The 26,348-nt window shown below is 31.2% G+C and overlaps 4 protein-coding genes across 5 annotated transcripts; 3 read left to right on the plus strand and 1 right to left on the minus strand.

Annotated features, from left to right (window-relative positions):
* The first annotated feature begins 1,471 nt into the window (after nt 1-1,471).
* Nucleotides 1,472-5,883, plus strand: LOC110648692 (uncharacterized). Its single transcript, XM_021803019.2, has 4 exons — nt 1,472-1,803; nt 2,945-3,212; nt 4,280-4,340; nt 5,078-5,883. The coding sequence occupies exons 1-4, from the start codon at nt 1,730-1,732 to the stop codon at nt 5,656-5,658; spliced, it is 984 nt and encodes a 327-aa protein (XP_021658711.2). The 5' UTR covers nt 1,472-1,729; the 3' UTR covers nt 5,659-5,883.
* A 389-nt stretch (nt 5,884-6,272) lies between these two features.
* LOC110648691 (uncharacterized) lies at nt 6,273-10,159 on the minus strand. 2 transcript variants are annotated; one of them, XM_021803017.2, is made up of 8 exons: nt 9,938-10,159; nt 9,622-9,784; nt 9,024-9,134; nt 8,757-8,891; nt 8,131-8,235; nt 7,254-7,423; nt 7,065-7,164; nt 6,273-6,700 (listed from the first exon to the last, which is right to left on the minus strand). In XM_021803017.2, exons 1-8 carry the CDS (start codon nt 10,039-10,041, stop codon nt 6,467-6,469), a joined length of 1,122 nt encoding a protein of 373 aa, XP_021658709.2. In that variant the 5' UTR covers nt 10,042-10,159; the 3' UTR covers nt 6,273-6,466. The 2 variants fall into 2 exon arrangements, with proteins under 2 accessions (XP_021658709.2, XP_021658710.2); XM_021803018.2 differs by lacking the exon at nt 8,131-8,235.
* A 1,863-nt stretch (nt 10,160-12,022) lies between these two features.
* Nucleotides 12,023-14,828, plus strand: LOC110648693 (DNA-directed RNA polymerases II, IV and V subunit 12). The gene is made up of 3 exons (XM_021803020.2): nt 12,023-12,183; nt 12,299-12,391; nt 14,541-14,828. The coding sequence occupies exons 1-3, from the start codon at nt 12,144-12,146 to the stop codon at nt 14,561-14,563; spliced, it is 156 nt and encodes a 51-aa protein (XP_021658712.1). The 5' UTR covers nt 12,023-12,143; the 3' UTR covers nt 14,564-14,828.
* Nucleotides 14,829-16,511: 1,683 nt separating this feature from the next.
* Nucleotides 16,512-20,073, plus strand: LOC110648688 (uncharacterized). The gene is made up of 4 exons (XM_058134460.1): nt 16,512-18,471; nt 18,583-18,834; nt 18,915-19,022; nt 19,108-20,073. The coding sequence occupies exons 1-4, from the start codon at nt 17,326-17,328 to the stop codon at nt 19,801-19,803; spliced, it is 2,202 nt and encodes a 733-aa protein (XP_057990443.1). The 5' UTR covers nt 16,512-17,325; the 3' UTR covers nt 19,804-20,073.
* Nucleotides 20,074-26,348: the final 6,275 nt, after the last annotated feature.

Below are 26,348 nucleotides of genomic sequence, written 5' to 3' on the forward strand. Positions count from 1 at the left end.
ATATATATATGTGTGTGTGTGTGAGTGTGTGATTTAAAGCCACGTAAAATTGCCACATGGTAGTTTTTTTTATCAAAGATTTTCCTGAATTCTAATCTAAGTGACTGTTAGTAAAAAATAAAAAAAAAATAAAAAATCTAAGATTATTAAAATGAAACAATTAGCGAATTGAGTGACTGTGATTAAAATTTATCTCCAATAACATACATTTTATTGAATGACAAAGAGATTTAAAAATGTTTAGGACAAAAAAATCTAAGCTACATTTATGTTCTCCTATGCACATTGATCTGTTTGGTTAGTTGATATTTAAAGGTTAATGCTCATTATTTTTTATTTAAATTTTTTGGTAAAATGTTTACATCACCTACTACTGCTACTAATAATAATAATATTTCATCAATTGGTATAAGCACCAAGCACCAAATTTGGCACATAATAAACATACATAAAATTTATTTTTGATATATAAAAAATTTAATTGAATTTTTAAATAATTTTATTTAATTTTTATTTTTTTAAATTATAAAGAGAAAATTTTTTATTTTAAATATAAAAATTAAATTAAATTAAATTCTTATAAAATTTTAGATTCGAGATAAAGTTTGAAATTTTGAGTTTCTTTCTTGCCACATAAAAAACAATTAGAAAAATAATTTAAACTTGGTATATTTTCAAAAATAAAATATCCTCTCAAAAAAATTCTTATATCATGTTATTTATTTATTTTTATTGAGTCTTATAGAAATAAACAAAATATTAATTATTAAAATCCTAGATATTATTGATTAGTTAGATATTCAAACTAAATGCATTTTCATTTACTAAAATGAATAGTACAATTATTCTCAAATATTGGGCATGAAATTACATAATATTTTACTATTATTAAATTATAATATTTGAGACTTAGTCAAAAAGTTAGGATAAATTAAGTCAAAAAGTTAGGATAAATTATAATTTAATCTCAATATATTAATTTATATATTTTTAAAATTTTAATTTTTGATATTTTAATAAACATGTAAATTAATTTATCTGTCTAATTTTTTATTTAATTTACCGTTAATTATAAATAAATATTAAAATAATATTATAAATTTATAATAAAAAATTTTATTATAAAATAGTCTATATTTTATAATATTTATTATTTTAATTACAATATTACTATTTCATTTTATCAATAATCTACAAATATATTATATATTTAAAATAAAATAATTTAATTAAAAACTTTTTATTTTATTATTTTATAATTTTAAAAAAATCTAGACTCTTTCGCTTTCATATAGCAAAGACTAATATATAATTTTATTAAAATATCAATCCTTAAATAAGTGAATCTTAAAAATATAAGACTAATATGTAAATTTTGTTAAATTTTAAAGAGTAAATTATAATTTTCCCTGGCAGCGTGTAAGTAATTTTCTATTTTTCCTAATGGCGCATAGTTTGGGTCACTTCTTGTCATAAAGTTAACGTTAAGACTCTACTTGAAAAATACACAAAACTATAGGGTAGTATTTTGTAATTTCCCAAAAAATAATATATTTCATACTCAGAAAATTTTAATTATTTTTTAATATATAAAAAATAAATCTCACATAAGGCCCACAGTATATCCGCCTCAAGGCCCTCAATTGGATTTTGCGATTCACAGCGAAGGGAAGAAGCGGAAGAAGTAAAAGCCCTAATCTACTTTCTCATATTTTCTTCCTCTTTAAACATGTCACGACGAGAACGAGATGCTCGCGATTCCGATTCTAGACGACACCGTTCAGGCTTCGACAGAGAACCCAGGTACCATCTCTTTCTCTCTACACCTAGATAATGTTTAGGGTTTTTATGGGTCTTGATTTTTTTTTCTGGGTTTTAAATTTTGATGGGGAAGTTTTATTGAATTATCTATTGCGGACTTCTTTTGGACATTTTATATACATTCAGTTGATCATTTGAAATTGAAGTTGTGGAATGCAAAAGCTGTAGCTTTTTTTTTTTTTACTGCATTTAATGGCCTAAGGAAGTATGAGATGGGAGAGATTTCAGCGCTTATTCTTCAAGGCATTGAAGGGTCTAACTTCGTATGCTGAACCCATTTTGCTGGTTTCTTGCTTTTTGGCATTGAGGAATAAAATAATATCTGTAGATAAATGATTTATATGCAGCGCTTGTACCCACTAATTGTTGAGTTCTGAGATCGGATATTTATGTATTGCAATCTGTGTTTGCGATTACAGCAATCTTGAAATGTCGAAAGTATTACCACCTGTTTGGAAATAAGAATTTAATAAGAATTCAATTCATTGATTTCTTTTTGGTCAATTCTTAAGAATTCAATTCTTTTTAACTTTAAAAAAAATTATTTTAAAAGAAATGGAAATCAAGAATGATTGTGTGAGAATTCAACTGTATTCTTTTATTGCAAATGATTTATTCCAAAAGGAGGCTAAAATTTTACAAGAATTCAATTCAATTGATTTTTTTTATTAATTCGAATGAAAGAATTCAGTTCTTTTTAACTTGAAAAAATTCATTTTAAAAGAGATAAAAATCAAGCATGATTGTGTGAAAATTCAATTGAATTCTTTTCTTGGAAATGATTTATTCCAGAGGAAGTCTTAAATGAGGTTAATTTGGCATCTTTTTTTTTTTCTTTTTCTTTAAGTGCAAAAAAAAAAGACAAACTATTCTCCACTTTCTTTTCCTTTTCTCTCACCTTTCATGTGCCTAGATTCATCTATTATTGGTACCTACACTCGGAATTGACCTTGGCAGTTCAAACTAAGCCAACTCCAATTGGTGATTGGTTTACCATTTCAAAATTGGGTGTAGACACTAGACATGCTTTCAGATAGAATGTCTATGCCATGAGTTCTGTTACCGTGAAATAATTTATTGTGATTTTGAATCATAACATGGCTTATGTTTTCCACTGCTTCAGTCCCAAGAGGTCTAGGAGGGATGGAAAACCAGTGACAGAGAGAGTTCCTAGCAACACCAACTTGGATGTTGAAGATCATGCAGATCGGGATCAAAAGCATCGCAGGCGGCTGCAAGATGCATTACCTCTTGAGGCTCCTTCAGCACCTGATTCCAAGGTAGAGTCTGGTGCTGTCAGCAAGGAATCTGACAAGAAACCCAATGGACATCATGAAGGAAGCAAGCATTCTGATCCAACTGAAGTACCTCGGTCTCGATCTTATTTTCAGGTGTTCATCACTTATGAGTACGCGTTACTTTCAGTTATTCTAGTTTGATTTTCTTAAAATTTATCTCATTATCTTGCTATTTATTGATGGACTAATCTCTGGCTTGTCATTTTTTGGATACAATATCTTACAATTTGAAGTTGTCTGATCTTTGTCTTGGACATAACATCTTACAAACTATTGATACTGAAAATTCCAATGCTCTGATAATGATTTTCTAAAGAACATTTTTATTTCTTGTTATCTTATCTCTCCATATGATTTTTTTAGCAACACCCAAAACTCATCTCTGTGTGTGTTAATCCTCTTGGTTTTAAGGCAAGGAGGTTTATTTGCTGACTTTAAGTGCATCCCTATCTTAGTGGCATGGTCTGGACTTGATATTGTCCATACCTTTCGGCTATGGTTTAATTGTTTTGTGTTTCCGTGGTGAGTGGACAACAAACTCTTTTGGCTTTTTGAAAAATTGCCTTTGATATCTAACCAAACATTGGTTTTTTGCCTTTTGCTTCTGAATAACAAAATGCAAGAAAACAGAACTTCAGTAAGGTGACGAATGGGGCCTTTATTTGAAACGAAATAGGGCAATTTAATTGTCAAGTGACATCAAATAGTTCCCTTTCTGGAAACACTTAAATGAGCCGATTTTCCAATACCAGATTATGGTATTTAATAAATAACTCATGTAGTATATTATCTAAAGAATGTAGAAGCTAACATGTGTCATGAATTCTTCCAAATGAGTGGAAGTAAATGACTCGGGTGTATGCTGAAACGCATTGGGGTGGACCTTTAATATCGTGATGATATATGTGCATCTTTTTGCATGTGGGGCCAAAAGAATAGGATGAATATTTTCCACGCCCACGCTCCATATTGATCATATGTATTAATAAATGAGGAGAGTTTCTCTAGATCTTAATCACTTGGTTTTCATTCAGTGTATGCAATTGCAAACCTTTTTTTCTGGGCTGATGTAGTGGGATTGTTGTCCAGTCCAGCCCATGCCTTCGAAAGCCTCCATGTATATAACAATCTTAGGCTTGCCTGTGCATGTCTTTTAACAGCACGATGAGCGTGGTAATGCCGCGCAAGTTGGTCGAAACTTTGGTCGGAGAGCAGCTACTGGTGAGTTCTATTTCACTTCCTGGACTTCTGTTGTTATTTTTAATTTTTTACTACTTTTTCCTAAATATATTTTTAATATTGGCTTTCTGTTATGTTCTTTTTTTAGAACTGGTATATAATGCTGTAAGGATATTACTGTGTATGCTAACCCTTTGCAACAAATGCACATTATTATTTCTACCTTTTTGGGTGATGGTGAACATAACACGTTGGGGTTTTTTGTGTGGTTTCTCTCCTTTTTTATTCCTACTGGAATTTATTTTATTCCTTTTATTGTTTTGTTTTTTGTTTGTACATAGGTTGATCCTATTACTTGTTTCGTTTTTTTTAAGTTCAATATTAAATTCTGTAGTCGGCTAATGGGATTTGCTTGTTAAATGTTCTCAAGTTGTCTTCTCCTTAAGTCATATGCCAGCACTACCGTTTCCACGTGTTGAGCCTCATGTTTTTGGCATTTGGAGGCTTCTAGTAATGATCCTAAAATTACTTGTAATTTTCACCTATGTAACAAAGTTGCATAGAGGACATGGAATACAAGAGTTCAATTGTCCATGTCCGTGGCTCTTATTTAAATATTGAGTCATGACTCTTACTTTATTGTTTGCTTTGTGAAAATATTGTTAATTTGTTATTCACACGCCAGATTATGGTATTTATAACATAGTATCATGCATATTTATTTTTGACTGGAAGCTTCAATTTTGAAGATGATCACTGACTGTTCCATTCTTTTGAAGAGCGTCAATGGAGGGATTCAAAGGATGTCGGAAATGAAAGAGCAATGGACAAGTCATCAAGTTATGATTCACGGCAAAGGGATGAGAAAGCACAAGCTAAAGGGGGTGACAATGTCTGGCGCCATGATGGTTTCTTCAAAATGGAGGCTGAACCAGCACCACCTGTGAGGAAAAGACCTGCATTTAGGGAGACAAAAATTCCAGTGGACTCTGAAAATGCTGAGAAAGCAGCTAGTGAGCCCTTGAGACTGGGTCATCCTGATCGTCACACATTGGTGAGTGAAAGGAGGGAGGAAAGAGATCGTAACCCCCGCCATTCTGACAGATATGAGAGGCCAGTGTTAGGAGACAAGAAAGAACCACAGAGGGGTAGCCTCCTTTCAAGGGAAAGATACACTAGTGGTGGTGGCGGCGGCAATTACAGGGGAAGAGAGAGATCTAGCGGAAGGCAAGTTTATCGCCCAAGTGGTGCTCGAGTAGAAAAATGGAAGCATGATTTGTATGATGAGGCTAATAGGAGTCCAACCACAAAGAATGAGGAGGATCAGATTGCAAAAATTGAGGAACTCTTGGCTTCATAGCTACAAGGATGGAGTTCTTGATCTGCATAATGTGGTCTGTCTGGTTCATTTAGAACTGAGGGAAAGTTTTATATTTACCATTTGATATTTTGGCTTTTCTAAGACATTTTGAGCACGGGGTTGGAATTGGAATCCCTTGTGTTTGTGACTTCAATTTCCATCATTGAATTGGCGTATCTGCATAGTAACATTAAATTTACTATTTGCTTTGAGGTATTTCACATATGATGCTAATTGCCAAATTTCAGGTAATTGTTAGCTTTGGCTATTGATTGCGATTAAGGCTTAGTTGATGTGGTGTTGTAGTAATTTAAGTAATTAAAGTTAATTTTTTCTTAAAATAAATGCAACTTGATTTTTGTAATGATGAAACCATGAAGCCAAATTTCAAATTAGATGTATGATGCCACAATTATATTAGATTTTTTAGGTATATTGTGTTTTACTTTTCAATGAATCATATGGCCTTAATTTCTAAAATTCGTATGTTTATTTAATTTGAATTTTAATACCATTTTCTTTAAAGAATATTACAATTCATGAATTTTCATTTAAAAAAATAATGTTTGTTTTAGCAAAATTGAGAGACTGATTTCACTTCCTCAAGAAACAAATTATATATGAATTTGGAATTTACATTCCAATTTGAGTCCAAGTGCATAGTGTCCTCATAAACAATATCCAGAAAATTACTTAAAAGACCTCAAAATTGCAAACCAGAAAATTTACAGCTATATCACCACCTTCTTGAAGTGTACAAAATATTTAAAAAATAAGGCAAAAAAATGTTCAACAAATTCTACACCTATCAAAGATGAAGATCTTCAATGTCAGTGATACCATTAATGGACTTTTTATCAGGTAAGTTGACCACCAGCTGACCACAGGCACCACTTATGTCCTGACCCATTTGCTTCCGAACTGTTGTCCGAATGTTATAGTCCCCTCTAAGAATTATCTGGAATCTTGATACTTTCTCCTCGCTACTGGTTCTGAATTGACTCAAACTACCAATTGGGTTGAAAGGTATCAAGTTCACAACCTGATTAGAAAGTTAGAGAGTCAAATGCAAAGGGCATTATGCAATCGATTAGGTAACAGCTGAGTTAATGAAGTTACAACTAAACATACAAGCAAGAAAGTCATATGAATAATGCCATTTACAGTTCAACTATCAAACAAGTCAGCACAAATGCACAATGGCAATGCCAAAGAATTCATGGTGCCAAAAAAGGATAATTATGTTTTTTAAGTGAAACGGTTATTATCAAAAGGAAAAAGAAATGTGTAATTGAATCAAATTATCGAAGTTCATAGGGTATGAATTATGATAGAATGTAAAATGTTGCACGACACCAATGCATCATGCACTTCGTACATGCTCAAATTTAAATTTAATAGCTCACCACTTGAAATGTCTCTAGCAATTTACCAAGCTGATGGGCATGTTGCTCTTCATCATTTACTCCATCAAGCATTATGTACTCGATAAAAATTTTCTGCTGACTGAATTGAAACCAAATATGAGAGCATACATTGCAAAGAAATGTAAGTGCAGATAGTTATGTACAGGAAAATGAATAGCCATGTTTTACCTATTTTTTTGATACAATTGCAGAGCATCCATAAGCTTTTCTAAAGGAAAAGCCCGAGCTGCTGGCATTATATGACAGCGGATATCTTGAACTGGTGCATGCAATGAAACTGCCAAGTTCAAACCGGGAAGATCTTTCTGAAGCTTGTTAATAGCATGGATGACACCAACCTACAGAATATTAGTCAGTCAGTCCAAGTCAAGTAATTCCTGCATTCATGAATCCATTTTCAATTTTTAAATTACTAGTTAGAGCTTCAAGAAAAAAAAACATAGATAGTCAAGTCAAATAATCGAAGAAAAGCAAAAAAAGAACACTTCTACAGAACATTTCATCTGTTTGCTAAAATATCTGGTTGTGGGTACATCCATACATGTATATCATAAAGCTTACTCTCCCAATAATCTTCAATCGCACATCATGAGAACATCAAGAGAAGAAAATGATAAAGAGTAATGGCCCATGCTGATGATATATCTAACAGTAGAATGGTAGAAATATTGGAATTTACCATATCTCAGTTACCAGGATAAAAAATGTAAATTCTAAAGCCATTTGATAACTTACAAGATAGTTGGGTGTGCAGAATTTTAATAATACTATTATCCTTTACCTTTTCTTTTAAAAAAATAAAAAAGGTAAAAGTTAACCAATATCCTAGAATGCAGAGGCAGTAAAGGGCCAATCTTCCACAAACCACTGCAAGTAAATTTAACAAGAAATCCAATAGATTAGAAGACAGGAATATGAAACCTAGTCACCTAAGTAAGAAAATTTAACAGTTGACCTATTAGGAGACCTAAAATAAAACCAAAATTCAATACATACATGATGAAAATCATTAAAGAAAAAGTATACACAATGCAATTACACATACTGTTGACACAGTAATTCTCTTTGGTGACAACTGAAATGGAGGTCCCAGCATCACGCGAATTGCTTCCACCAAAGCAGTATAATTATTCAATGGTTCTCCCATTCCCTGACCACAATTAGAAAACCAACGCATGGAATAATTTTCAGCCACATTTTGGACCAAAAAAATGTTAGAAAAATATTGTTTCAGCTTAGGGAGGTGGGGATGGTTTAGGAGGGGTAGAAATTTTGTGGGAAAAAGGCACTATTCGACAATAATAAATAAGATTTAAAAAAAAAAATCAAAAGCAAGAGGCTGAACCAATGGATGTGTTGCATTTACTGCTGCATAAACTTGGGCAGCAACACAATTTTGGCACTCTCTTTTTATATCTCGCTTTTATACTACCAGAAAACAGAATAGTGACATTTAATGGTAAACTTCAAAATGTACATTCCAAAATGCCAAGAAAAAGGATAACATTTTTCTCAAGTGAGCAACAAAACTATTGCTTTTGAAAGCAAGACTTTCACCTTTTCTCAATGATGGAGGCAGGGAGGTTGCCAATCAAGAAATTCTTGATTTAAAGTTTGAATCAAGATAACACCCAATGCAACAAAAGGTTGTAGAAAGCAAAACATACTAACCATGAAAACAACATTCCGTATTTGGGATAAATATGATGCATGGACTAACTGTTCAACAATTTCTCCTGATGATAGATTGTTTTTGAATCCCATGCTTCCAGTAGCACAAAACTTGCAACCCATTTTACAACCAACCTGTAACAGAAAGAGAACAGGTTGAAACTAGCATCCATCTGCATTCAATATTCAAGTTCATGAAAAAAAAATGTCATTTCCATTTATGAACACATGAAATGGCTGTTAATAACATAGAAGCAAAGGTCGTACCTGAGATGATATGCACAAAGTTGACCTTAGGCCACCAGGACGGGGTTTTCCACCATATTTTCCCAACCGAGTGTCATACCTCATAATAACAGCCTCCACAAAAGCTCCATTCTAAATAAGAGTGATAAAGTGAACCAAAATTAGGAAAACCCAAAAAGAACACACAGATGCAAGCACTTATTTTTACCACAAAAAGCTATGTTGATTTATATTTTCAGAAAATGTCCTTGAGCATCAATTAGAAATTAACATGCCTGCAAAAAAAATGAAATTAAAATCCTCAGCAGTAAGCTAAAACGAATTGTTATTTGGAAATTGAGAGCAAATAAAAATACACAAAATGCATAACCTGGCATATATAAAAGCAAAATCTAACATCATTTTAGAGAGATTGATATGCATAATTGTGGCCCTTGATATGCATCCAAACTTGATTACCGTTCTGGGTATAATAATGACCATAAAATGCAAAACAATTCAACTATTTGAATTAAACAAAAAAAAAAAAGGAACTGTCTTTAATCTCTTTTAAGTAATTCTTTTACCTTAAACCTACGATAAAAGGAAAGTAAAAAGAGAAGAAATATAAAATGAACACCTGAAGTTTAATAAGAAGCTTGGTGGTGACCCCATCATTTGATTCAACAATAGAATCAAGAGTGGAAGAGAGAGTTCTGAACTTGGAACGCAGGAGTGAGTAGGCAGCTGAGGGCAAATTGGGTATATCATCCCACTCGCAGTTAGGGTTCTTGATCACATACCTTCCTCATTCATTGAAACAAAAATCTAATTTAGCTCTAACAAAAAAAACCATTATCTAAAACACAAATATATACACATATATGACAGTGTAAATACAGAAAAAATGGAAAATGAAAAATAGCTATTAATTGGGCAGGTAAAGCGTATCATACTTCCAAATGAAAGGGATGAAGTGGAGGCTGATACCCACTTTCTCAAACTCTCTCCTGAGATCCGGGGCGTCGAAAATTGATCCAGAGTTCATCTTTGTGGCCATACAGATACAGTGAAATAATGGCGGTGAAGGATGTTTTGGTGTCTGGATTGTGCTAAGAAATCAGGACACAGCTTCTGGGTAAACGGCGGAGGCGGCCTGCGTTTTCTTATTGGAATAAGGTTAAATTATTTTAACTTTCTTAATTTTTAATGTTTGTTATTATAACAGTTTACGCCTAAAATTGGAAATCAACTAACTATCCCAGGCCTGCTCAAATCCGATTTGACCCGATTAAACGTAATATTGGGTTAGTGTAAATTACTACGAGGTTGTTGGATTTTACTAAAATTTACTTAGTTATTTTCGAAAATTCTTGAAGGCAATTAAATTGTCTTTTATTAATTCAAAATATAAGTATTCTTAATTTTGATTTGAAGGTTGACGCGGTGAAGAGAGTAGATAAATAATTTCGTGATTTAATAAAAATTAATTAAATATAATTTTTATTAATATAAATAAATATAATTAATTGAATTTTCATTATTTAAAATAAAATTTTAATATTTATTAAGTTGTATTTAATAAATTTCAATAGTTTTTTAAATTTTATAAAAGTATTAAGTATAAAATTTTTTATAAATATATAATTTTTTTAAATATTTATGAAATATTAAGTACATGTTAAAAAATAAATATATTAAAATTAAAAAAATAATATAACTATTTAATTAATTAGATTGCATTAATTCTTCAATTGTAGAGTAAAGTCGGGTTCAAATTGATTTGAAGGTGGATTTATTAGTTCACTGGTTTAATTGATCGATTAAATATGAATTTAATAACTATAACCACTTAGTTTTTTTTTTGTTACTATTCCATGAGAGCCCGATGGAAACTGCCTACAATGCCCTTGAGTGTTATAAGAAAATGTCCAAAATACCACATCTATAAGTTAAAATACCCATATTACTCTTTAGTCCTCTCTTAAAATCCCTCTCATTTTCCACTAAAAATCATCAAGCTTTGGCCTTGTTTTAGGATTGCAATGTTGCTGGTGTGGTGATATTTCACTCAAATGTGTTTTGAATTAAATTGCATTATAGCAAAAGTTTTTCAAAATTTGCACCATTAAATCTCTCACGTTTAGAAAATATTACTATTTAATCTTTTATATTTTTTAAAATATAATAATTTAATTCTCCATATTTAATTAATATATATTATTTTCTTCTTATCATTATCAGTTAATCCGAAAAAACAGACTATATATTTCCAACTTTAACAAACTTATATAAATAGAGCATCCAAATATATTATCACTTACAATCTATTTTCACCAATTTATTTCTTGCTTTTCATTGCAATAAAAATAAAAAACACTATTAAATAAACAACATAGTTGTCTTTAAGAATTTAAGGATCAAATAAACCTGTTCAAGCTTTTTCCCATCAACATGTGATCTTCTTTGAGCTTCACAACCTCATTCTTGGGCTCATTTTTCAACTTTATAACCCCATCTTTGAGCATATCTTCCAACTTCATAGCCTCTTCCCTTGACTAATTCATTTGTCGACGTTCAACAATCTGCCTTATTAAAGAGTTTTGGCTGTCTTCAGTTGAAGTGGCAGTCAAAGATGGAAGCTTAATGCACCATCCCTGAAATGTTCCACATTTATTATATGTGCAATAATAATATGATTGGTTAGGGTTTTTCTATAGACTGAGAAATTCTCACCCCATGCCTATTTCCATCCACCTACAGTGCCACTTGAAAGAACATTGTGATGAAACAAATGAACAAAGGAAAATGGGGGAATAAGGAGTGGTAGACATTGCAAAGATGAGAGACAAATGACCCAAGGCAGGAATAAATGCCAGAAAGAAAAGGGAAGAGGGGTTTTAAAAGCTACTAGGGATATTTTTGCCATTTCACGTTTTCCTCTTCTAACTTATTTTGAATTAACGAGGGACATCAAATAAATTTTAGCAAAATTGAGGGACCTCATAGTAATTTACTCTATTAGGTATTACTTATTGGCTTTGCCTGATGCTTGTGGCCGTTTGACTTCACAAGTTCTAAACCTAAGCCAGCCAGGCTCTGAAAAGGAGTCTTCATTATATTTCTCTCATTCTCTCTCGAATTAAACCTAGAGTTGAACTCATGGATCCTCAACCTGAGCCAGTCAGCTACATCTGTGGAGGTACGCCAATTCATGGTTTTTTCTATTCTATGATTTTTCTGTTCTATGATTAAGCCGATTATTAGGCGCTGAGTTTATTTTTTGGGGATTTTTTTTTGTGGTTTTTCTTGCTAAGATTGTGGCATGGAGAACACCTTGAAGCCAGGAGATGTCATTCAGTGCAGAGAGTGCGGTTACCGTATTCTCTACAAGAAACGCACTCGCCGAAGTATGCTTTTTTTTTTTCTTTGGTTGTTTATAGGTTTTGCTTTTGATTTCTGCTATTAATTTCGTTCTTTTTTTAATTTATTGAAGAAACTATAAAATTCGAGCATTTTTGTTGGTCAATTTTATTGCTTTTAGAAATTTATGAGGCTAGTTTTGTTGGGAATCACGATTAATCACTTACCCATCTGCTAGATGGTGATTAAATCTTTGCCCTTATTTATAGTGTTTTCGAGATTTGCGTCCTTAGAAGGCGCATTTAGATTGGTACTGCTAGTCTCACTGAGAATTCTCAAGCTAGTTAATGTGATGTGGCGTGGTTCACTGGTTAACTCATTAGCTTGTTTCATTTTTTCTCCATGGACTCCAAAAACCTTGCCCCAGTAAGTTTAAAATGTGGAAGGCATTTCTGCTTTACCTTACCAACAATTGCTAATGAGTAAACAAACCATTGGAGCAAGCCACCTTAAGTTAGCTAGCTTGCTAGCATAGCATTCAAGCCATTCTCCCAGCAACAAGAGAGAGAGAGAGAGAGAGAGAGAGAGAGAGAGAGAGAGAGAAAACAAAACACACACATGCACACAAAGTTCTTGCTCCCTGCTAATCAGTTTTATAATTCTATTTCTCCAAGTCTAGGAAAAAACTAGGCTATACAAATATTTACAAAGACTTAATATTCTTTCCTTGCCATTTAGAATTAGAATTAGTGATCCAAACTAGGAGAATTAGTTATTAATACTAAGGGAATAAATTCCTCAAAGAAAGCAAATACTAAGTAGTAAGAATTGCAGAGTTTGTAGATAATGATAACGCTCGACCTAATTATAAAATCCAGGGAGAATTACAAGAAAATCTAAATCAACAAAATTGAAATTACATACATAATTTTCAGTTTCCTTTATACTTGGCTGCATCATTTAATGAAGTAGTCATATGTGATAATAAACAATATAAACTCAAAAGACCTTATTTAGAGAATTATTACTGCCGCTAAGCATGAATAGAATCTAAGATGAGTACAGATTGGAGGAAACACTAATTAAACAAGGCTGACAGGCATACTGTGATTTGTCTATCTTGGAGCCAAATTAATTGGCCAAACTGTTAGCCTTCTACCTTGTGCATTCATTTTACTATCTAATAGTCTTAGACCAGTCAATCTCCACAAATAATTCTTTTATCCTTCTATTTTAATTCTGTTGCTTTTACAGGTGGTTCTGCTAGTTTTCACAATTTGCCTTGACTCTCTTTTAGCCAGAGTTGAATCCTTTACATTTCCATATTTCTACCCTATGAGCTATATTCTTATATGTTCCTGGCCGTGATCATTAATTTAACCATTCAAAACTTCTATACAAAGTCCTTATTTTATTTCTTTCCAGATTTCCATCAGCCAGTTTGTATTCCAATCCTTCTTTCATGCTCTAATGTCAATTAAATCAAAACACTGTTATTAATTGATCTTACTTCAAACTTCCACGTAGGTCCGAAACCCAAAAAATCTATCAATTAATCAAAATTTTCGTACCATGTAGGCTAAGATAAACTGTTTACTGAGATTTCCTGTATCATCAAGTTTTATTGTTCTAGTTAGGTTCTCTGCTTAGAATGTTTAATTCATCATACTTGCATGCTTAGCTTCTGAAACATGTTGAATGTGATGATAAAACAAGACTGTAGTTGACACTTGACATGAAAAAAGATGGAAAGATGGCTCTGTCATGAAGCATTTGCTACGTTGAATAAGTTGCTGTGGAGTCATCTAGGTCCCTCTCATGGTCAGATGTTCACACATATGCATGCATTGGTTGAAACACTGTGAAACCAAGGTAGAGCTATAACCTGTTCCCAAAATACGTGTGATTCATGTCTTTTTTTTTTTTTTTTCACAGTTCAAATGTATTTAACTGGTTTAAACTTTAGAACTTGCCTCATATGTGGCCTTTATTTATATATACCTTTTATCGGATAATTGTATCAAATATATTTGTACTTGTGCTCTTCAGAAGATTGAGATGCTCTTTCATTAGTAATTTTAAAAAAATGCAGATTATGATATTTACTTTTATGGTCTGCTAATGTTGTCATCTCATTTATTTGCAGCTATCTGTGCTTAAAGATTTGGTATAATGTGATAACTTTGCTTCTTGCAGTTATTCAGTATGAGGCACGCTAAAAGCAGGACAAGATGCAGAGTTTGCATACGGGGCTTTGTAACAAGATGCAGACTTTGTATACAGAGCTTTGTATTGAAGCATGCTTTGTCTGAGTGCAGCTAGCAGTTATATCTGGGTTTCTGTAATTTTTAAGAGATTTATGTTGAAACTATCAATATGACTGGTTGGTATAATTCTCTATTCTATAACTAAAAGAGCCAGTGTTGGATAATGCAATTTTGTGTGTGTGGCATCTCTGAACAATTAATGGATTAAAATTTACAAGTTTTGTGCGTGACATCTCTGAAAAATTAATGGATTTAAATATAAATGTTTGTGCTTGTGTAGTGCTTAATATTGCATTGCATATAACAATGAGCTTTAGCTGGGCTGTCAGGTTTTGAGTTCAAGTCTCAATAGGAACCAATTGTACTAATATGTATATGCATATTCCATTGCGGATAATTGATTGCTGTTGCAGGATGTTAGTACGATTTGATATCTTAGTATGAGTTGATATCTTCTTCTTCTCCTCCTTTTCTTCAATTTTGTGTGATTGAAGGTGAGAAACATCAAACGTAAACAATCCGCTGTCAAATCATGTGACGATTTGGTTTCTAAATACTATCATCTAATTTGATGTAGAAAGGCTTAGGGGACATAATTATTTGTGCTGCTATTGAATTTCATTTTTATGATATTACATTATTTGTCCTTGTTACATAAAATTATAAATTTGTATTAAACTTTTTCCCTTCAAAGTCTGCTTAATGGCATTAACCCCATGCTATCTACAAGTATGATTACGACAACATGCTTTGCCAAGTCAAAATTTTAGATTTTTTTGGTACTGTTTTTTAATAGAGAACGCGCCTAAATGTATATTTGATGGGGAATGAGGTTATTCAAGTCAAATGTTCTTAATATTTTACGTTGTAGGGCAGGTGTTTGATCAATGGATTATTAGTTTAATGATAAATTATAAATAAATATTATATATGAATGATTTAATACATAAATATTGAGAGATTTTTAAGGTATGTTCAGAGAACAAGAATTTATAATTTTTTTTTATTTACATACATATGAATTTAACTCGGGATATATCTAATGATTTTTCTAATAATAATAATAATAATAACAATGATAATAATAATAATAATAATGTCAATAGACAAGAATTTATTATTAATAGTGACGTTTGGTTTGTTTCATAAAGAATAACTTGTATATGAAAAATATTTTTTTGTGAAAAAATATTCTCTTATTTGGTTATAATGTTAAATTAATGGTATGTGTTTATTTCATATATATATATATATATAAGTATTTTTATATTTTAATAAAATTATTAAAATTTAAAAAATAAAAATAACTTTCTCTTTTAAAAAAATTCATTTTCTTTAAAAATGATATAGTTTTTCCCTAACTAGAAAAATATTTTTCGTTAATTAATTTTTCTGAGTGCGCTGAATGTTAGAAAACATGAAAAATATTTTTTAGAAAAATATATTATGTGAAATAAATAGAGCCTAAGAGAATGAATTCCTTAAAAAAAAAATTTGAGTAGTAAGGATTACACAGTTTGTAGATAATGATAATAGTCAACCTAATATAATTATAATCTCAAATTACCTTACATAGAGGATTATTACTGCCGCTAAGCATGAATAGAATCTAAGAAGAGTATAGATTGAAGGAAACACTAATTAGACAAGGCTGACAGGCATACTGTGATTTTTCTATTATGGAGCCAAGTTAATTGACCAAAACTGTTAGCCTTCTGCCTTATGCATTCATTTTACTATCTAATAGTCTAAGACTAGTCAATTGCAGCCTATGTTGTCATCTTCTTTAACTGAGGCTGCTCAAACCGGCACAGATTAACTAAACAGCATTTCCATCGCAATTGGGGTTTTGAATTTTCAGTATGGGAGTCGTATGGGATCCATCATAGGTAAGAAAATCACTCTTTAATTGAGTATGCTACCAATAAATTTTTACCTCTTATTTTAGTATGTGCTTCGGAGGAGCACGCATGCAAGAAGACTAGTCAATTGCAGCTTATGTTGTCATCTTCTTTAATTGCAGATATTTGTGCTTAAAAATTTGGTATAATATGGAAAACTTTACTTCTTGCACTTGTTCAGTATGCCGCAGACTTTGTATGCGCAGCTTTGTATTGAAGCATGCTTTGTCTGAGTGGCTGCATGTTATTACCCTGGAGGATAATTTTATTATTTCTCCTCTCATTTTCAATGGATTTGATTTCCTTCTTGTGTTTGTACACTGCAAGACTCTTCATTTCATCATGATTCCACAAGGAGAAAGAAAAAAGATAGATTAAGAGTTACAGTTGATTTGTAATTAAAGTATTAGAATAGGCTTTATCTGGAGTTACCTCTAAAATTTATAAGGTGTGAAATTCGAATTTCAATGAAATTAATTAAAAAAAAGAAGAAAAAAAATAGAGTTGCAGTTGAATCAAGAGCCTATTGCACATATGGCCCAACTCAACACAACCCACTATCACATAGTCCAATTTGTCACGTTTCATAGACAATAACCCCCGCATATAGTAGTCTGTTAGCCGACCAATATTAACGGTTATAACTACTTTCTTACATCTCAGATTGGCGGATTTTTAGACCTTAATAATCTCAAGACCTTAGCAATTGAGCCTTTGACAAATTCCAACCTTGACTTAACTGAAATCATTGTCCTTTTTTCTTTTCATTAATTGAAGATCAATCTTGGATTGGTTTCTTTTGACAAACCATTTATGAAGAAAATGGCAGAATTGACTTCCGGGGCTCTTGTAAAGTTTCTTCAAGAGATGAATGTTGGTGAGAACTCATTGGGAGATGATAAACCTGTGTTGTTACAGATTAGAAGCATAATTCCTGTATTAAGAGAAGGTGATCTTTGGCCTAATCAAGGATTCTTTTTAAGAGTTTCGGATTTATCTCATGCAATATATGTTTCTTTGCCTCAAGAACAAGATGAGATGGTCTTTTGTGACAAATTGCATATTGGGCAATTACTAAATGTTGAGAAATTGGAGGCTGCATATCCAGTTCCATTGCTTAAAGGCATTAGGCCACTTCCAGGTAGGTGTCCATGCCTTGGGAATCCTAAAGATCTTATTCCCATGCATAATTTGGAAAAGTTTCTTGGTGTGTCTAAATTGGATTCTTTAAAAGATGAAATAAAGAATCCAATAGAAAAACCTCAATCTTTAAGCAATTCAAAAGCGATATTGAATGAAGGGACAGGTAGAATGGGAAGCATGAGTGTTGTATTTGAAGAGACTAGTAATATGTTCAGAGAGAAACAAAGAGAAAAATCTCTTTATTTAAGTTCTTCAGGTGTAAGCTCAAATGAGACAAGCTCTGATGAGAGAATAGTTAGATCAGGAAGCCTGAGCATGATAAAAGAAGAAAACAATGATATGATCAAGGAGAAGCAAATTGAAAAATCTCAATCTTCAATTTCTTCGAAACGAAGCGCGAGTGAAGGTACAGCGGACAATAGTTGCAAAACTGAAGAAAGTAAAAGTAATGATCAGATGAAAAAGAAGCAAAGCGAAAAGTCTTATTCATTCAGTTCTTCGAGACGAAGTTTGAATGAGAGGCTAGGTAGAAGAGCCTCAGTTTACAGGCCTCGAAAGAGTGATGTCGAAAGTACCTTGAGTTACAGCAGGCCTAAAAGGGGTGAAGCTGAAAGTTATCACAAGGAGATTCGAAAACATAAGCCGAGATATCCCAAGGATAGTGATATGGAAAGTACAATTTCATCTACCTCCACATCATTGATGTTCAAGAGAAGAAGCTGGAGTGGGAAGGATGATAAAAGAATGGAAGGAATTTCAGATGCCGCAGTTGTAAAGCACGAAGTGAAACCAGATGGCAGCAATCCTAATGTTTCTGTGAGTCTAAGCCTTATTTTCTTCCTTGTAATGTAAACTATAGAAAATTCTGTGAGTCTAGCATTGCCTTATGATTTAACGTACATCTCCTCACTTTTTCTATATCTACAGATTTCTCCAGTTAGTTCGTATAGGTGCGATGGCTCTGATGACAATCCATGTTCTATAACAAAAAATACTGTCACTAGTATAACTACAAAACCGTCTAAAATTACAAGCAACAGTAACGTTCCTATGTTAGGGAAAGTAAGTGAAGATTCCACCAGTGAAAGGGTGACGTTGAGCTCAACAAACGACATAATGCCGACAGATAATAGTATATCATGGGATTTCCTTCCTCCAAACTTGGTGAAATTAGGCCAGGTACTAAGCTAGAATCACTTCTACACTATTTTCTGTAACTCTTATATGTTAAAGGATTTTGTCCATTATATGCTTTGCAGAAGGTGTCAAGGCAGAGAGAAATTGTTTTGCTTGCCGCTGTGGAGGCTTTACTAGAGGCTTCTGCTGCTGAGAAATCGCTCAACTGCCTAAGGTGTGCAACTTATGAAGTGTGATAAAAATTGCCATCAGAGGCTTTACAAATGTGTTTAGGTAATTAATGACAGGTATGAGAAAAGTTGACTGTTTTGTTAGGTAATATTTTCTTGTCATTTTTCCAGCATTTACTCTGAGATTCTCTCAGTCAAGGAGGACGAGCAGCATCCATCAGTAGACAAGTTTTTCAGTCTTCATGATGACTTGGTTCAGGCCAAATTAATTTCTCAATCATTAACCAGAATTATTACTCAGGGAACAGCTAATACTGATTCAATTGCCCCTCATTCTGTTAGGGAAGAAACAAAACTTGCATTTGACAGAAAGCTAAATGCAATTACATGGATCAAAGCAGCTTTGGAATCTGATCTTAACCCAGTTTCTGATCATATCAAAGCCACTAGTATTTCCATAGAAAGTATCAGTACTCCGAAAAGTGAATTGCTTGATATGGACAATCAACAGGATTGGATGAAGGGAAGTGCTTTGGCTGTATCATCAGAACTTGCAAATTCCCTGAATAAAGAAAGTAGAACATGGTTTTTGAGTTATGTTGAGGATTACTTAGATTGGGTTAGTAGCAAAACTAGTTCCAAACAATCTGATAGCCAGCAGGTGGCTGAAATGATGTATCAGGTAAAGAAAGTTAGTGACTGGTTAGATATGAGATGCAAGGACAAGTCCAATATGGAGGATTCTGAAGTAGAAGCTTGTGGGAGAGTGAGGAACAAGATATATGGGATCCTCTTGAAGCATGTAGAGAGAACAGCCATAAATGCCATAACTGAATCCTGAAAAATTGACAACTCTTCTATACATTATATGTAAATTTGACAAGTAAATTATCCGAAAGAACATGAGCGAATGTTCTTGCAGAAAACCAGAAAGGATCTTGTCTTCCAGTTTCATTTTATAACTAAATGGATGTAATCACTGTTTATTTTCCCTTTAGCTAGTTTCCCAGCTTGTGTTAGTAAATTTTCTTTTCAAGTGGAAAAATATTATTCTGTCTTGTATATTTAAATGTAAACATATATATTAGCAATCTATCACATACATTGTACATGAAATCTAATGATTTCTCCTCTAATGTGAATGAAATTTGTCTACTTAATTGATATTTGTTTTGTGGATTTTAAGATATACAAAAACAATAACTTTAACACAGTTGTAAGCTCTTTTTCCCACTTTTCTCTAATACTCTATAAACTATTTTAACATTTTAATAATATTTTTTTGGATAATTTATATAGACAGTACCTCAATTTAGGGGTACGTAACAATAAGGTATTTAAATTTTAATTTGTAATATAAAACTCTTTGTGATTTTTAGCCGCTAATATTTAGGTTACTTATTTTGAGTGTCATTTATCAAATTAAAAAAAATAGTATTTTCATGGATTGGTAATTTTGTATAAATAGATTTTAGGTAACTAAAGTATTGACTTATGCAATTTAAATCATTGAAATTATGAGTAGAGAGAAAAATTTAAAATTTTTCCTAATAAGTGTCAACTAACCAAGGAGAATATATATATATATATATATATATATATATAACAAGTGTCATATCAGTAAAAATAATTTAAAAACTAGTTAAGTTTTCTATTATAAAACAAATCGAAGTTTAAGTACCTTATTTTTATACACCCTTAAATTGATGTATAGTCTATATAATTTCTCTCTCTCTCTCTCTCTCTCTCTCTCTCTCTCTCTCTCTATATATATATATATATATATATATATATATATACTTTTTTTCCATCGATAGTGTCCTATACATCTGGGGTGTGTTAGTTTGGATGTAATTAAAATTTGTTAATTTAAATGATGCAGGCCAATTATTGTTAAATTTAAATACATAAAATGAAAAAATAGCATAAAATCAAAATTAAGAAAATACTATTTTAACTAAATAATGTAAAAATATTTTCATTAAATGAATAACAATTGAGTGTCTATCTCGTAATATAGAATTTCAGGTCAGGATTGAAGGCTTAACAAAAAATAATAATAAAAGGAAATTGAGTTAATATCCATAAATTTTCAAATAAATGATTATATAACGATTAACTATAATTTTCCCTGAAATAATTCAAAAGTACTCATAAAAGAAATTGAGAAAGGTCTCTTAGGATTTGGCCCATGCCCCTTCTATATAAGGGAGAGCAGTTTTTTGTTAAAACTGAAAAATCGAACCGAATCGAGTCAATTCAGTTCAATCAGTTCGGTTTTAAAATTAATCGGTTCGATTCAGTTTATAATTTTTGATAATTTCGGTTAATCGATTCGGTTCGGTTATTTTCATAAAAAATAAAAAAAAAACCGAATCGAACCGAAATTATTAATATATATATATCAAGGAAATCAAAGAAAATCGAACCAAACCCTAAGATTTAGGTTTGATCGATTTAAAATTGAACTAAACCCAGTTGGAAATCAAATGCTCAATTTATAAATTTTGATTTGATCGGTTTAAAATCGAACCGAACCGATATTTATCGATTTAGTTCGGTTCGATTTTCTCTTATTAATCGATTTGGTTCGATTTTTAAAATTTTTAATTTTTAATTTTTAGTTTTATTGGTTCGGTTCAATTCAGAACCGAACTGACCGTTTGCACACTCCTACTTCTATATATAATGAAGATCATAATTCCTTTGTGGAATCTCTTAGACCCTATAAAAGAGTTGTTTCTTTCTCTCTATTTGGTAGAGAGAGAGTTTCTTTCTTATTCCTATTTCATCATCTCTCCTCGTTACCAGTCGGAGTTTCCCTAACCCGACATCGTTTTCCTCCCTTTCCTGGTGTTAGGTTGTAAATATTTAATCTTGGATTTTTTTTAGAAGCAAGGTCGATTTTGTTGGAAGGTTCTTTTTGAGTTGTCTTATTTCCTCGCTAATTTATGTTATTAGCAACGGGTATAAACATATGTCGCTATAAATACGTTTTTATTTGTATATTTATTTTACTATAAATAATATAAATTAAGAATGATATTTTTTAGAATGTCAACGTTTTCACTGTTGTACGTTATTTATATATGTTACACAAATTTGTAATTTATTATTTTATATGTAATTTCTGTTAAATTTTACATATAATATTATATTATTGTAACATATTAATTCTCAATAGGTAATTAAATTTAATTATTATTATTATTATAATATAAATTATTATAACTGTATTGTAAAATTGATTTATATTTTTTTAATTTATATACTTTTAATTTATTAGTTCCAAATAAAATTAGACTTTTTTTTTATTATTGTTTTAGTTCTATAGTTTAAAATTTCTTTGATTCTATTCGGGATACATATTGCAATGTTTTTATAATTTTATAATATGACTAAAGTTAAAACTTTAATGTCAATTAGGTACATCATTTTTAATATATTGATTTGGTGCAAAAGCAATAATAAGAAATATTATGAATCAAGTTACTTAGTATAATAATAATAATAATAATAATAATAATAATAATAATAATAATAATAAAATTAGCATAATATTTTGATTATAATTGAGTGATTAACTAATTACAAGTATTTTTTAATCAACAATTATAATAAATATAATTTAATTATAATTTAGTCAAATGTAAATTAGGTAATATAAATTAAAAAAAAAGATAATATTAATTAAAATTTAAATAATATTCAATAATAAATTTCAAAATAATTTTCAAAATAAATTTTATGCTATAACGTAAATTATATTTTTTATGATAAAATTTTATAATTTCACAGTTAAATCTTGCTATTATCCTTATTTAACTAATGTTAAGATGATTTATTTTATGATAAAATGAATTTTATTTTATAAATCAATATTACATTAAGGAAATATAAGTCTTTGACATTAATATAGGAAAAATATGATGATAATAAATTATTAATTTATTTTAATAATATTTATTACGCATTTTTAATTTTTTCTTTAAAATAGCCAGATTTTATTTGGCATTATTATTCTTTTTTTTATTATTATTATTTTCATCGAGAAAATATTAAAAAAATATATTTATAAATTTTTTTATAGCATCTATTTTGAATTATTAGTCTATTAAATTATGTAAATTTGATTTATAAATAATAAAAACTTAAATTTACTTTATCTAATTTAATCGCAATACACTTAACTTATTTTTTAATAATTAAAAATCTTTAAAAACAATGTAAATATACTTTACTTTTAAATTCTAGATCAATTACCATAAAAATAATGCCATACTTTTTTAGATGGATTAATCAATTCACTTTTTTAACAAGTGTTATTATTATCTTCTTTTATTACTGTACTTTATAGTTAAATTTTTTTATTATCAAATTATACTTTGTTCAATTTATTATAATAAGTAAATAATAAATAATATATTTGTAACACCCCGTTTGCATAGCCTGGTAAATTTCACTGTTCCGGTGACCGGTGTCGGACCAGACAATTAATGGAATTTAGGGCCACACTTAAGACAATTTGAGAAGCCATAAACACAAATAATTAGTAATGTTTAATTAGTTAACTATAAATAAGAAAAACAGAACATAAGAGGTTAAATGAGCCGAGAGTCACAGCGATGAGTGACCTCCTCGAACGCATCACAAGTCGTTTTAAACTCAAATTTCGAACCGTAAAAAGTGACGCTGCAGTCCTTAAGACCCTTATGGACACAGTGGAAAAGAGAAAATCACGAAAAAGAACTGTTAAGCCAGTCAAATAATTAGGTGAGGGAGCCGGAAGAAACATTGGATTATTTACAAACCGGAATGAACCGGCGAGGGGCAATTTGGTCAATTGACCCCGAGAGCTGATTCCTTACCTAACTGTCAAATAAAATCGGAGAAAAGAAAATTTCAGAATCGAGAATTAAATTAAAGAATTGATAGTAAAATAGAAAAAAAAAAAGAAAGGAAAATCAAAAAGTAAAAAGGTGATGACATCATGCATGACCTCATGCATGATGTCATAAAAGAATTAATTAAATATTTATTAAATTAGATTTTTATAGTCCTCCAAAGCAAAATAAATAAAAGGAAATAAAAGAAAAAAAAATTAGAAAAATCCTTCATCTTCTCCCTCCATTGTGCCACCCCACTTTCCTCCATAAGTCCTCCATGAGAGCTTTTTCTTTAAGCTTACACTATTAATTTTTCCTTATCCAACCTTAATAACTCCCTTAAATACCTCACTAGAACTTGTGATCTCAACTTGAGAAGAGGATTTCAAGAAGAAAGAGGAGTTAAAGATAGTGATTTGAAGCTTTAAGTGAGGTTAGTATATCAAACTCCTTATTTTTCCATTTACATGCATAACTAGTGGTTGAAATGAGCTTAGAACTTGATTTAAATGAAATAAAAATGGGGGAAGAACCAAACTGAATTTTTGGGCAGCTTGAGAGGAGTATGATTTGCATGAATATGATACATTTGAATGAGTTTAGAAACCTTCCTTAGTTGAATGATTAGTATTAAAACCATTAAGTGTGATTAATTGCAACAAAGTAGTGAAATTGATGAGTTAGGGTTTTGAATGCTAGGGTTTGTGAACCAAATTTTAGAGAAATGCACATATGATGACTTTGGTCTATTGTGAGATGAAAAATGGTCAACTTTGAAGGACCAAAACTCAAATTTTACAAGTCCAATTGATATGCCACCAATTGGGGATGAAAATAGACATAAAATAGCACAATTTTCATTAAGGAACCATGGCCAAAAACTGAACAAAATTTAGTGAAACAATTGACCAAAGTGAAATGAGAGCAGGCTGCCACTGCACCAAACTGACCAAATGAACAGTAACTGTTCATTTAGTCATAACTCGAGTTAGACAGGTCAAATTGACCTGAAATTTGGCCAGGGGTTAGAGGAGATATAGATCTAAAACTTTCATGAAGAACATCACCCCAAATTATGTCATTAACCCATTCAAATTATTGAGCAAAGTTGAGTTACCAAACCTGCAACTCTGCAGATTTTTCAGTTGAGCAGTAATGTTTGGATGGCTATAACTCTTTTTAGGAAACTCGGATTTAGGCGATTCTTGAACCGATGGAAACCTAAGACATAGTAGAACATTTCATCTGAAGAAAGTTAGACCAAATTATGAACTTAACTTGATCAAATTACTGACCAAAGTTAGATCAAAATCTGCCAAAACCCAAAATACCAGTATGAACAGTGCACGTGAACAGTAAACTTATTTTCGCCATAACTTGAGCTACAAAACTCTGATTGAGGTTATCCAAAAATGAGAATACACTTAAGACAATAAGGAACATTTTCTATGAAGGAAGTTTTGTCAAATTCCAACAGTAGATCGACCAATGGAACAGTGCAACTTCGGAGCACAAAACTGAAAATTGGCAATTTTGCCAAAATGACCTAAACTTTGAGAAAATGACCAAAACCAATAAGTTTAATGACTAAAATGTGGTATGTGAGTGAAATTGGAGTTCCCATACCTATTATGCCTTAAAAAGTCAACAATTTGACTTGAATAGTGTAGTGAATAGTAACCCAAAACACAAAATTTCAAGAACGTCAAATTTAACACGTTAGAGCTAGGTAAATGTGAAGCTAAGTTTATTTTGGATTTATTTTAAGTTCTAGTACTGAAACATTGTAAAATTGTGTGTTTCAGTTGAAAAGAATATCGGGAAGGAACCCGAAGAACCGAGTCGAGGCTAAGGGACGACTCGTTTGAAGTTTGTGCACAATAAACTCTATTTAAGCATTTTATCCTTGAAAAAAATTGATTTAGCATGCAGTATGAATTTATGAACTTTTGTGTTGCCACCTTGTGATCAAATTGTAACTTTGGAAATTAATTTGATTTTTGTATGCAATATTTGAATGAAATGTTTGAAATGGATTTTATGTTCACACTTAGCATGACAGTATCACATTTCCTCCTCCATTTATGGGGTTGAGATCGTTTATTTTCCTCCATCTCTGGCTTGCCAGTTGAGGTTGTAGATCGGATGAGTACTCATTAGCTAGCTAGCCACCTCCCTCATTGATTTCGATTAATAGGGTTGTAGATTGCTTTGTCGTGATGTACAACGCGGCATTGATCGGAAATTTTGTGTCATGGTTTAAGTTGTGTATGATTTTGGCAACACTGTGTTTATGAAATTATTTGACTAAACTGTGTTTAATATATTATTTGACAAAATGAGTTGTTATGAGCTTTGATATTTGTGAAATGTGATTGTGAAGTATTCAAATTATGTTTCATCAATAAATGATTTATGTATCACATTTTAAATTTTTATTGTGCATCACTGAGTATGTTTATACTCAGTGATAGTTTAATTTACTGTCGCAGATAAGAGC

This window comes from Hevea brasiliensis, chromosome 14 (assembly GCF_030052815.1).
Source record: "Hevea brasiliensis isolate MT/VB/25A 57/8 chromosome 14, ASM3005281v1, whole genome shotgun sequence".
NCBI classification, from domain to species: domain Eukaryota; kingdom Viridiplantae; phylum Streptophyta; class Magnoliopsida; order Malpighiales; family Euphorbiaceae; genus Hevea; species Hevea brasiliensis.

Bases quoted from the DNA above. Each gene is read 5' to 3' on its own strand.
- LOC110648688 (XM_058134460.1), top strand. From the start codon at position 17,326: ATGAAGAAAATGGCAGAATTGACTTCCGGGGCTCTTGTAAAGTTTCTT. The intron at 18,835-18,914 runs GTACTAAGCTAG...TATGCTTTGCAG, and splicing joins ACTTGGTGAAATTAGGCCAG to AAGGTGTCAAGGCAGAGAGA. The intron at 19,023-19,107 runs GTGTGATAAAAA...CTGTTTTGTTAG, and splicing joins TAAGGTGTGCAACTTATGAA to GTAATATTTTCTTGTCATTT.
- LOC110648692 (XM_021803019.2), top strand. From the start codon at position 1,730: ATGTCACGACGAGAACGAGATGCTCGCGATTCCGATTCTAGACGACAC. The intron at 3,213-4,279 runs GTGTTCATCACT...GTCTTTTAACAG, and splicing joins GGTCTCGATCTTATTTTCAG to CACGATGAGCGTGGTAATGC. The intron at 4,341-5,077 runs GTGAGTTCTATT...ATTCTTTTGAAG, and splicing joins TGGTCGGAGAGCAGCTACTG to AGCGTCAATGGAGGGATTCA.
- LOC110648691 (XM_021803017.2), bottom strand. From the start codon at position 10,041: ATGGCCACAAAGATGAACTCTGGATCAATTTTCGACGCCCCGGATCTC. The intron at 8,892-9,023 runs GTACGACCTTTG...TTTCTGTTACAG, and splicing joins CTTTGTGCATATCATCTCAG to GTTGGTTGTAAAATGGGTTG. The intron at 7,165-7,253 runs GTAAAACATGGC...GTTTCAATTCAG, and splicing joins CAATTGTATCAAAAAAATAG to TCAGCAGAAAATTTTTATCG.
- LOC110648693 (XM_021803020.2), top strand. From the start codon at position 12,144: ATGGATCCTCAACCTGAGCCAGTCAGCTACATCTGTGGAG. The intron at 12,184-12,298 runs GTACGCCAATTC...TTTCTTGCTAAG, and splicing joins AGTCAGCTACATCTGTGGAG to ATTGTGGCATGGAGAACACC. The intron at 12,392-14,540 runs GTATGCTTTTTT...TGCTTCTTGCAG, and splicing joins CAAGAAACGCACTCGCCGAA to TTATTCAGTATGAGGCACGC.